General features: G+C 50.7%; 1 protein-coding gene across 1 annotated transcript in view; it reads right to left on the reverse strand.

Moving 5' to 3' along the window:
- LOC143278097 (conotoxin vil14a-like) overlaps positions 1-12,500 on the reverse strand; it is a 45,451-nt gene that overhangs the window by 7,418 nt on the left and 25,533 nt on the right. Inside the window, exon 2 of the mRNA XM_076583128.1 lies at positions 3,879-4,496. Within this exon, the coding sequence (XP_076439243.1) occupies positions 3,879-3,957 (79 nt within the window). The 5' untranslated portion in view covers positions 3,958-4,496. The remainder of the gene's footprint in view (positions 1-3,878; positions 4,497-12,500) is intronic.

The raw sequence follows: 12,500 nt of genomic DNA on the forward strand, positions 1-12,500 counted from the left end.
AGGAGAGAGAGGGGGGATAGAGAGAGGGGAAGGAGAGAGAGGGGGGAGACAGAGGGAGGGGAAGGAGAGAGAGGGGGATAGAGGGAGGGGGAGGAGAGAGGGAGGATAGAGGGAGGGGGAGGAGAGAGAGGGGCATAGAGGGAGGGGGAGGAGAGAGGGAGGATAGAGGGAGGGGGAGGAGAGAGAGGGGGGATAGAGGGAGGGGAAGGAGAGAGAGAGGGGGGGGAGGATAGAGGGGGGGGGGGAAGGAGAGAGAGGGGGGATAGAGGGAGGGGAAGGAGAGAGAGAGGGGGGGAAGGATAGAGGGAGGGGGAGGAGAGAGGGGGGGATAGAGGGAGGGGAAGGAGAGAGAGGGGGGATAGAGGGAGGGGAAGGAGAGAGAGGGGGGATAGAGGGAGGGGGAGGAGAGAGAGGGGGATAGAGGGAGGGGGAGGAGAGAGAGGGGGATAGAGGGAGGGGGAGGAGAGAGATGGGGGATAGAGGGAGGGGGAGGAGAGAGAGAGGGGGGGATAGAGGGAGGGGAAGGAGAGAGAGAGAGAGGGGGGGGGGAGGATAGAGGGTGGGGAAGGAGTGAGGAAGAGAGAAAGAGACGGGGAATAGAGGAATGTTGGAGGGAGTGTTGGATGTCTGTCTTCACAAATCAGGGAGTGCCATCCTTGTCGTGCAATGTGCCGCACGTCAGCCCAGTACATTCATAAACACAAGGCCATTATAACCCCAAACATCATCACATTCACCGCTGACCTCAGGAACACGTCAGCCCAGTACATACATAAACACAAGGCCATTATAACCCCAAACATCATCACATTCACCGCTGACCTCAGGAACACGTCAGCCCAGTACATACATAAACACAAGGCCCTGATAACCCCACACATCATCACATTCACCGCTGACCACAGGAACACGTCAGCCCAGTACATACATGAACACAAGGCCCTGATAACCCCAAACATCATCACATTCACTGCTGACCACAGGAACACGTCAGCCCAGTACATACATAAACACAAGGCCCTGATAACCCCACACATCATCACATTCACCGCTGACCTCAGGAACACGTCAGCCCAGTACATACATAAACACAAGGCCATTATAACCCCACACATCATCACATTCACCGCTGACCACAGGAACACGTCAGCCCAGTACATACATAAACACAAGGCCCTGATAACCCCACACTTCATCACATTCACCGCTGACCACAGGAACACGTCAGCCAGGACATACATGAACACAAGGCCCTGATAACCCCACACTTCACATTCACCGCTGACCACAGGAACACGTCAGCCCAGTACATACATAAACACAAGGTCCTGATAACCCCACACTTCATCACATTCACCGCTGACCTCAGGAACACGTCAGCCCAGTACATACATAAACACAAGGCCATTATAACCCCACACTTCATCACATTCACCTGCTGACCACAGGAACACGTCAGCCCAGTACATACATAAACACAAGGTCCTGATAACCCCACACATCATCACATTCACCGCTGACCTCAGGAACACGTCAGCCCAGTACATACATAAACACAAGGTCCTGATAACCCCAAACATCATCACATTCACCGCTGACCTCAGGAACACGTCAGCCCAGTACATACATAAACACAAGGTCCTGATAACCCCACACTTCATCACATTCACCGCTGACCACAGGAACACGTCAGCCCAGTACATGCATAAACACAAGGCCCTGATAACCCCACACTTCATCACATTCACCGCTGACCTCAGGAACACGTCAGCCCAGTACATACATAAACACAAGGCCCTGATAACCCCACACTTCATCACATTCACCGCTGACCACAGGAACACGTCAGCCCAGTACATACATAAACACAAGGCCCTGATAACCCCACACTTCATCACATTCACCGCTGACCACAGGAACACGTCAGGCCCAGGACATACATAAACACAAGGCCCTGATAACCCCACACATCATCACATTCACCGCTGACCTCAGGAACACGTCAGCCCAGTACATACATAAACACAAGGCCCTGATAACCCCACACTTCATCACATTCACCGCTGACCACAGGAACACGTCAGCCCAGTACATACATAAACACAAGGCCCTGATAACCCCACACATCATCACATTCACCGCTGACCACAGGAGCACGATTCCCGTGTTGTCCCTGCAAGTTAACGGACACACCCTGGGCAGTGAATGTGTCCCGAGGTGTGTCAATAAATAGTCTTCAGCAGCGAGTGGCCCAGCCCACAGAGGACATTCCCCGGGCAGCACTGGAGGAAGGGAGCTGAATGCCCACAGCCAAACACAGCGTCCTCATCTCTTTCATGTCGCCGCCACTGCACGTGATAAACGCCACAACGTCGTCACCACAGACCGCACAGGACAAAGGTCAGCTGAATGTCAGATGAGCTCAACGCGCGTCTGTCACGTGAGATTCATTGTGTCCGTGACGACAATGGCCGCGGACAATGGCTGGTCAGCACTGACCACTGTCTGGACAGTGCTGGTCTTGGTTAGCTGGTTAAACTTTCACGCTGTGCCGTGCTGTGTGAATGGACCTTACCGCGGCCTTTGATTTGGGGGAAGGTGCCTCGTGTGTCTGGTCACGTCTGTTGGCTGGACCCCCCATACCATCACACGTGACAAGGACACACACACACACACACACACCCACCGCCCCCCAGACACACACACACACACACACACACACACACACACACATATCTATATCTATATATATATATATTATATAGTTACATGCACACAAAGATAAGTGGATAGATAGATAGAGAGATAGATTGTGCATACATACATACATACATACATACATACATACATACATACATACACAGGCGCAGTTACAAACGAAGACGATGTCACAACCCTTTGTGGTCAATTATCAAAGATCCATCGAAAGAAAAACAACAACACATGACAAAACAATGTGCCATTGAGCAATCAACTGTCTGACCAACCCACCTCCCCATCAACCGACAAGCAAGCAAGAAGAATCACAAAACCAGCCACACAGCCAACCAGCCACACAGCCAACCAGCCACACACCCAACCAACTACACAGCCAACCAGCCACACAGCCAACCAGCCACACACCCAACCAGCCACACAGCCAACCAGCCACACAGCCAACCGACCACACAGTCAACCGACCACACAGCCAACCGACCAATCAACCAATCAACCAACCAACCACCCAACCAACCACACAGTCAACCGACCACACACCCAACCAACCACACAGTCAACCGACCACACACCCAACCAACCACACACCCAACCAACCACACAGTCACCGACCACACACCCAACCAACCAACCAATCAACCAACCACCCAGCCAACCAACCACACACCCAACCAGCCACACACCCAACCAACCACACAGCCAACCGACCAATCAACCAATCAACCAACCAACCACCCAACCAACCACACACCCAACCAACCACACAGCCAACCGACCAATCAACCAATCAACCAACCAACCACCCAACCAACCACACAGTCAACCAACCACACAGTCAACCGACCACACACCCAACCGACCACACAGCCAACCGACCACACAGCCAACCGACCAATCAACCAATCAACCAACCAACCACCCAACCAACCACACAGTCAACCAACCACACAGCCAACCGACCAATCAACCAATCAACCAACCAACCACCCAACCAACCACACAGTCAACCAACCACACAGTCAACCGACCACACACCCAACCAACCACACACCCAACCAACCACACAGCCAACCAACCAATCAACCAATCAACCACCCAACCAACCAATCAACCACCCTACCAACCACCCAACCAACCAACCAACCAGCCAACGACAAACTTACCAGGAAACGGAGATGAGAGGGCTGAACTGGTTGCCATGACGACTAAGACAAACGCCCTGAGCACTTTCCTCAAATCCATTGCCGCTTGTCAAAGAACGATAACTCCTTGGCTTCCTGTTTCTCGATGCCCGTAAAGTGGCCTCCCTTGACTGCGGCAGAGGTGACAATGTTTGAAAATGGTCAGTTGTTCCTGAGAAGGGACCCAGGTCACAGTAGGGTACCCGCTGTCGGTTTTTGTTGTTGTTGTTCGGGGGGGTTGTTTTTGTTCAAGGCGACTTGTGTAAAAAGAGGTGAAATCTTAAGAACCCAGACTGTCTCAGCTGACTGTTTACTCAGACTGGGACTTGAGACAGTGGCTGAAAATGAGCCAACAGTTCTTTGCGTCACAGAGAGAAGTCACACAATGTTTTTTACCCGTGGGGGTGGGGGTGGGGTGTTAGGGGTGGTGTTTTCCTCACGGCAGAAAAGTGAAAGCGAATGGTTTATGAGAGAACCCTACTGTGGACACACGGGAAGTGACGTCAGCGATGACCTGATTCCTGGTGCAGGCGATGACGTTTTGGTGTTTGTGACGTCACGGGACAGGCCTTGGGTACTGGATCTAACTCCGCCACACACCTGTTGACGAGAAGAAAGAGAAGGTGAGTGTTGGTGAGTGTGGAACAGTGTTGGTGAGTGTTGGTGAGTGTGGAACAAGGTGAGTGTTGGTGAGTGTGGAACAGTGTTGGTGAGTGTGGAACAGTGTTGGTGAGTGTTGGTGAGTGTGGAACAAGGTGAGTGTTGGTGAGTGTTGATGAGTGTGGAACAAGGTGAGTGTTGGTGAGTGTTGAACAAGGTGAGTGTTGATGAGTGTGAAACAAGGTGAGTGTTGATGAGTGTGGAACAGTGTTGGTGAGTGTGGAACAGTGTTGGTGAGTGTGGAACAAGGTGAGTGTTGGTGAGTGTGGAACAGTGTTGGTGAGTGTGGAACAAGGTGAGTGTTGGTGAGTGTGGAACAAGGTGAGTGTTGATGAGTGTGGAACAAGGTGAGTGTTGGTGAGTGTGGAACAAGGTGAGTGTTGGTGAGTGTGGAACAAGGTGAGTGTTGGTGAGTGTGGAACAGTGTTGGTGAGTGTGGAACAGTGTTGGTGAGTGTGGAACAAGGTGAGTGTTGGTGAGTGTGGAACAGTGTTGGTGAGTGTGGAACAAGGTGAGTGTTGGTGAGTGTGGAACAGTGTTGGTGAGTGTGGAACAAGGTGAGTGTTGGTGAGTGTGGAACAAGGTGAGTGTTGGTGAGTGTGGAACAGTGTTGGTGAGTGTGGAACAAGGTGAGTGTTGATGAGTGTGGAACAGTGTTGGTGAGTGTGGAACAGTGTTGGTGAGTGTGGAACAGTGTTAGTGAGTGTGGAACAGTGTTGGTGAGTGTGGAACAAGGTGAGTGTTGGTGAGTGTGGAACAGTGTTGGTGAGTGTTGGTGAGTGTGGAACAAGGTGAGTGTTGGTGAGTGTGGAACAGTGTTGGTGAGTGTTGGTGAGTGTGGAACAAGGTGAGTGTTGATGAGTGTGGAACAGTGTTGGTGAGTGTGGAACAGTGTTGGTGAGTGTGGAACAGTGTTGGTGAGTGTGGAACAAGGTGAGTGTTGGTGAGTGTGGAACAGTGTTGATGAGTGTGGAACAGTGTTGGTGAGTGTGGAACAAGGTGAGTGTTGGTGAGTGTGGAACAGTGTTGGTGAGTGTGGAACAGTGTTGATGAGTGTGGAACAGTGTTGGTGAGTGTGGAACAAGGTGAGTGTTGGTGAGTGTGGAACAGTGTTGGTGAGTGTGGAACAAGGTGAGTGTTGGTGAGTGTGGAACAGTGTTGATGAGTGTGGAACAGTGTTGGTGAGTGTGGAACAAGGTGAGTGTTGGTGAGTGTGGAACAAGGTGAGTGTTGGTGAGTGTGGAACAAGATGAGTGTTGGTGAGTGTGGAACAGTGTTGGTGAGTGTGGAACAAGGTGAGTGTTGGTGAGTGTGGAACAGTGTTGGTGAGTGTGGAACAGTGTTGGTGAGTGTGGAACAGTGTTGGTGAGTGTGGAACAAGGTGAGTGTTGGTGAGTGTGGAACAGTGTTGGTGAGTGTGGAACAAGGTGAGTGTTGGTGAGTGTGGAACAGTGTTGGTGAGTGTGGAACAAGGTGAGTGTTGGTGAGTGTGGAACAGTGTTGGTGAGTGTGGAACAAGGTGAGTGTTGGTGAGTGTGGAACAGTGTTAGTGAGTGTGGAACAGTGTTGGTGAGTGTGGAACAAGGTGAGTGTTGGTGAGTGTGGAACAGTGTTGGTGAGTGTGGAACAGTGTTGGTGAGTGTGGAACAAGGTGAGTGTGGAACAGTGTTGGTGAGTGTTGGTGAGTGTGGAACAGTGTTGGTGAGTGTGGAACAAGGTGAGTGTTGGTGAGTGTTGGTGAGTGTGGAACAGTGTTGGTGAGTGTGGAACATATCCTCACCACCACCACCACACCCTTCCACACACACACACACACACACACACACACAGCCCCCTCACCACCACCACCCCCTCCACACACCCCCTCTCTCCACCACCCCTGCACCAAGCCCCTCCCACCCAATGGAACAACTCCCTGCAGACAATTTAATGGAAGACGGATTAATGAGACAGCAAATAAACACAAACCTCTCTCTCTCTCTCTGTCTCTCTCTCTCCCTCCCCCCCCCCCCCCCCCCCCCCTCTCTCTCTCTCTCTTTGTCACGCACAAACACACACGTTTCATATATTATTAATTTGTGAAATATTTTATATGCTTGCGCTTGCAGTTTATTTGTTGTATGTTTGAATGCGTGTGTGTTTGCGTGTGCGTTTGCGTTTGCGTGTGCGTTTGCGTGTGTGTGTGTGTGTGTGTGTATGTGTGAGTCTGTGTGTGTGAGAGAGTCTATGTGTGTGTGTGTGTGTGTGTGTGTGTGTGTGAAATGGGGTGGGTATAGTAGATACACGCACGTGCTTGTATATGGAATGTGTATGAGATAGGTGTGCTTCATCTGAAAATGGCATGTGGACTTTGACACACACACACACACACAAACACATACACATGCACGTGTAGGCACGCGCGCGCGCACACACACACACACACACACACACACACACACACACACACACACACACATACTGCTGCATATCAGAACCTTTATGCACCATATTCCACTTCTGAAAATCAGAAAATCTAACGAATCATTTCAACGAAGTACTGAAGAATCATCTGACCAGAGGAATTTATTCCTCATATTCCGGAGAGATCGCTGCAGTTTTCCAAAGGCACCAGCACTCAGAAGGAAACGGCAAAGAATAGAATTTTTTTAAACCCTAAAATTCTAAAATCATTATGTAATTACACAACAGGCATTGTCGCCATTTTATGTTATATGCGACTGGAACATTAAAAACAAAACGTTTACTCATACTGGATGAGAAAGAGAGAGAGGGAGAGATGGGGGGGTGGGGGGGGAGGAGATAGAAAGACAGAGAGACAGAGAAGAGTAGGAAGAAGAGACAGTTTCAGTTTCAGTTTCTCAAGGAGGCGTCACTGTGTTCGGACAAATCCATATACGGCACACTACATCTGTTAGGCAGATGCCTGACCAGCAACATAACCCAACGCCCTTAGGAGAGACAGAAAGAGAGGTGGAGAGAAAGAGAGGTGGAGAGACAGAAAGAGAGTGTGGGAGAGAAAGAGAGAGTGTGGAGAGAAAGAGAGAGTGTGGAGAGAAAGAGAGAGTGTGGAGAGACAGAAAGAGAGAGTGTAGGAGAGAAAGAGAGAGTGTGGAGAGACAGAAAGAGAGAGTGTGGGAGAGAAAGAGAGGTGGAGAGAAAGAGAGGTGGAGAGACAGAAAGAGAGAGTGTGCAAGAGAAAGAGAAAGTGTGGAGAGACAGAAAGAGAGAGTGTGGGAGAGAAAGAGAGGTGGAGAGAAAGAGAGGTGGAGAGACAGAAAGAGAGAGTGTGCGAGAGAAAGAGAAAGTGTGGAGAGACAGAAAGAGAGAGTGTGGAGAGAAAGAGAGGTGGAGAGAAAGAGAGAGTGTGGGAGAGAAAGAGAGGTGGAGAGAAAGAGAGAGTGTGGGAGAGAAAGAGAGGTAGAGAGACAGAAAGAGAGAGTGTGGGAGAGAAAGAGAGAGTGTGGAGAGAAAGAGAGGTGGAGAGACAGAAAGAGAGAGTGTGGGAGAGAAAGAGAGAGTGTGGGAGAGAAAGAGAGAGTGTGGAGAGAAAGAGAGAGTGTGGGAGAGAAAGAGAGGTGGAGAGAAAGAGAGAGTGTGGGAGAGAAAGAGAGAGTGTGGAGAGAAAGAGAGAGTGTGGGAGAGAAAGGAGAGAAAGAGAGAGTGTGGGAGAGAAAGAGAGGTGGAGAGAAAGAAAGAGAGGTAGAGAGACAGAAAGAGAGAGTGTGGGAGAGAAAGAGAGGTGGAGAGACAGAAAGAGAGAGTGTGGGAGAGAAAGAGAGGTGGAGAGAAAGAAAGAGAGGTGGAGAGACAGAAAGAGAGAGTGTGGGAGAGAAAGAGAGGTGGAGAGACAGAAAGAGAGAGTGTGGGAGAGAAAGAGAGAGTGTGGGAGAGAAAGAGAGAGTGTGGAGAGAAAGAGAGAGTGTGGGAGAGAAAGAGAGGTGGAGAGACAGAAAGAGAGAGTGTGGGAGAGAAAGAGAGAGTGTGGGAGAGAAAGAGAGAGTGTGGAGAGAAAGAGAGAGTGTGGGAGAGAAAGGAGAGAAAGAGAGAGTGTGGGAGAGAAAGAGAGAGTGTGGGAGAGAAAGAGAGGTGGAAAGACAGAAAGAGAGGTGGAGAGACAGAAAGAGAGAGTGTGGGAGAGAAAGAGAGGTGGAAAGACAGAAAGAGAGAGTGTGGGAGAGAAAGAGAGAGTGTGGGAGAGAAAGAGAGGTGGAAAGACAGAAAGAGAGTGTGGGAGAGAAGAGAGAGTGTGGGAGAGAAAGAGAGAGTGTGGGAGAGAAAGAGAGGTGGAAAGACAGAAAGAGAGAGTGTGGGAGAGAAAGAGAGAGTGTGGGAGAGAAAGAGAGGTGGAAAGACAGAAAGAGAGAGTGTGGGAGAGAAAGAGAGGTGGAAAGACAGAAAGAGAGAGTGTGGGAGAGAAAGAGAGAGTGTGGGAGAGAAAGGAGAGAAAGAGAGAGTGTGGGAGAGAAAGAGAGAGTGTGGGAGAGAAAGAGAGGTGGAAAGACAGAAAGAGAGGTGGAGAGACAGAAAGAGAGAGTGTGGGAGAGAAAGGGAGGTGGAGAGAACTGGGAACTAGAGAGGAAGTGAGTGATAAACTGTAGGGACAGCTGACAGAGAGGTAGTGAGTGATAAACTGTAGGGACAGCTGACAGAGAGAGGAAGTGAGTGATAAACTGTAGGGACAGCTGACAGAGAGGTGGTGGTGTGTGTCCATCGAGATCGATGATGACCATCGTTGTCATCCAGCTGGGGGATGGGGGGAGGGTGGTGGTGGGGTGGGGGGGAGGATGCTCATGAATCTATCTGTGAATGCGCAGATGGCTGAACAGTCCAATCTGCGCACGAAATGTTCGCTGACAGTTGGGGCAGACAAAGACAGGCATACCATTGTCAGGGAGCTTGTTTGCCCGTGACTTTCTGGCCTGCCTCTTCTGAACAGCTGCAGCAGTCCTGTTGGCCTCGCACAACTTGGCGCCTTTGTGCACAGCAGCACGCCATTTGTCACGGTCCACTGCAGATTCCTCCCAGGAGTCAGGGTTGATATCAAACGCTTTCAGAGAGACTTTCAGAGTATCTCTGAAGCGCTTCTTCTGACCTCCGTGTGATCTCTTCCCTTGTTGCAGCTCGCCATAGAAGAGCCTTTTGGGCAGCCGATGGTCTGGCATGCGCGCCACGTGTCCAGCCCAGCGAAGCTGGGACTGCATCAGGATGGTGAAGATGCTGGGAAGGGTGGCTTTTGCGAGCACCTCTGTGTCTGGGGTCTTGTCTTGCCACTTGATGTTCAGTAGCTTCCTGAGGCATGTTGTGTGGAAGTGGTTCAGCTTCTTGGCATGTCGTTGGTACACTGTCCAAGTTTCGCAGGCGTACAGTAGTGTGGGGAGAACTACTGCTCTGTAGACCTTTAGCTTGGTCTCAAGACTAATGCCTCTTCTGTTCCAGACATTTGCACTAAGTCTACCAAAAGTTGCACTTGCTCTTGCAATCCTGACGTTCACTTCATCGTCGATGGTCGCATTTCGTGACAGTGTGCTGCCAAGGTATGTGAACCGCTCCACCGCACTGAGTCTCTGACCGTTGACTGTGATGTTGGGCTCAACGTAGGGTTTCCCTGGGGCTGGCTGATGGAGAACTTCAGTTTTCCTCGTGCTGATGGTAAGGCCGAAGTTCCTGCTGGCAGTGGCAAACTTGTCAACGCTGAGTTGCATGTCAGCTTCAGATCCAGCGTTGAGGGCACAATCATCAGCAAACAAAAAGTCTCTGATGATGTCTGTCATGACCTTCGTTTTTGCTTGAAGCCTTCTGAGGTTAAACAACTTACCATCTGTTCGGTACTTTAGGCCGATTCCAACATCGCCATCTCTGAAGGCATCAGTAAGCATTGCAGAGAACATGAGGCTGAACAGCGTTGGAGCCAGGACGCAGCCTTGCTTGACACCATTTGTGACAGCAAAAGGAGCAGATGTTTCGCCTTTGTCCTGGACTCGAGCCTGCATGCCTTCATGGAATTGGCTGACCAAGGAAATAAATTTCCGAGGGCATCCGTACTTGGCCATGATCTTCCACAGTCCCTCTCTACTCACGGTGTCGAAGGCCTTAGTGAGGTCGACATAGGTGGAGAACAGATCAGCATTTTGCTCCTGACATTTCTCTTGCAGCTGCCTTGCAGCAAACACCATGTCGGTGGTTCCGCGCTCTTTCCGGAATCCACATTGGCTCTCAGGCAAATGACCTTGGTCAAGGTGTGCTGTGAGGCGGTTTAGTAGGATCCTGGCAAGTATCTTGCCTGCGATGGAGAGCAAGGAAATGCCCCGATGGTTATCACAGGCTTGCCGGTTCCCCTTTCGCTTGTACAAGTGAATGATAGATGCATCTTTGAAATCCTGGGGGATCGTCTCTTCTTTCCACATGAGTGAGTACAGCTGATGGAGCTTCTCAGTCAGCACAGTGCCTCCATCCTTGTAGACCTCTGCTGGTATGGAGTCTGAGCCAGGTGCTTTGCCACTGGATAGCAGACGGATTGCTTTCTGGGTCTCAAGAAGTGTTGGCGGATCGTCCAGTGCTTCGTTGATGGGGACTTGTGGGAGACGGTCTATGGCTTCATCATTTATGGAGGAAGGGCAATTTAAGACACTGTTGAAGTGCTCAGCCCAGCGTTCGAGAATTTTCTCCTTCTCGGTGATCAAGGTATTCCCATCTGCACTGAGGAGGGGGGATGATCCTGAGGATGTGGGGCCGTAGACTTCTTTTAAGGCATCATAGAACCTCTTCATATCGTGCCTGTCAGCATATCCCTGGATCTCATCAGCTTTGTCACTCAACCACTTATCCTGCATCTGGCGTAACTTTTGCTGAACAGTCCTGCGGATGGCATCGTACACATCCTTTTTTGATGTGGACTTTGGGTTGCTCAGGCAGGCTTGATGCAGACGGCGTTTCTCATCCAGAAGCTGCTTGATTTCATCACAGTTTTCATCAAACCAGTCTTTGTGCTTTCTGGACATGGGTCCCAGGGTCTCTGAAGCTGTACTATAGATCAGCTCACGCAGGGTCCTCCAGTCAGACTCCACATTCTGGTTGTCCAGAGAGGCGGATTCCAGACGATCTTCCAGCAGCTCCACAAAGGACTGTTTGATGGTGATGTTTTTCAGCTTAGCGATGTCGAGCCGTTTTGGAGCCTTCTGGCCTTGGGGGCGTCTCTTGGGCTGGATTCGAATATTCAGCTTCGAGACTACAAGGCGATGGTCTGTCCAACACTCGGCGCCACACATGGTCTTTGTTACACGTACATCTTGCCTATCCCTTTTCCTGACGATGACATAATCGATGAGATGCCAATGCTTTGAGCGAGGGTGCATCCATGACGTCCTGTTACGGGTAGGGAGGCAGAAAACTGTGTTGGTTATCAGCAGTTCGTGCTCTGCACAGGTCTGAAGCAAAAGCAATCCATTTGGGTTGCAGTGGCCCACACCATGCTTTCCAATCACTCCATCCCAGGAGATGTAGTCAGAGCCAACTCTAGCATTGAAGTCCCCAAGAATGATGAGCTTGTCTGCTTTAGGGATAGCAGCAATGACAGAGTGAAGGTCCTCATAGAACTTCGCCTTCACTTCATCCGGGTTGGTCATGGTTGGGGCGTAGGCACTGACAATGGTGAGGTGCTTCTGGCCAGATGCCAGTGGGAGCTTCATGGTCATAAGCCTATCGTTGACTCCCTTTGGGATTCCAGCTAGCTTGCTGACAAGTGCTGTTTTTACTGCAAAACCAACGCCAGCCTCACGTCGCTCTTCGCTTCCTCGTCCACTCCAGAAGAAGGTGTAACCAGATCCCCGTTCACAGAGCTTGCCTTCACCTGCAAGCCGAGTCTCACTCAAGGCTGCGATGTCAATGTTGTATCTGGCGAGTTCGGATGCAACTAGTGCCGTTCTCCTTTGGGGTCTGTCCGCG

Source organism: Babylonia areolata, chromosome 35 (genome assembly GCF_041734735.1).
Source record: "Babylonia areolata isolate BAREFJ2019XMU chromosome 35, ASM4173473v1, whole genome shotgun sequence".
Lineage (NCBI taxonomy): Eukaryota > Metazoa > Mollusca > Gastropoda > Neogastropoda > Buccinidae > Babylonia > Babylonia areolata.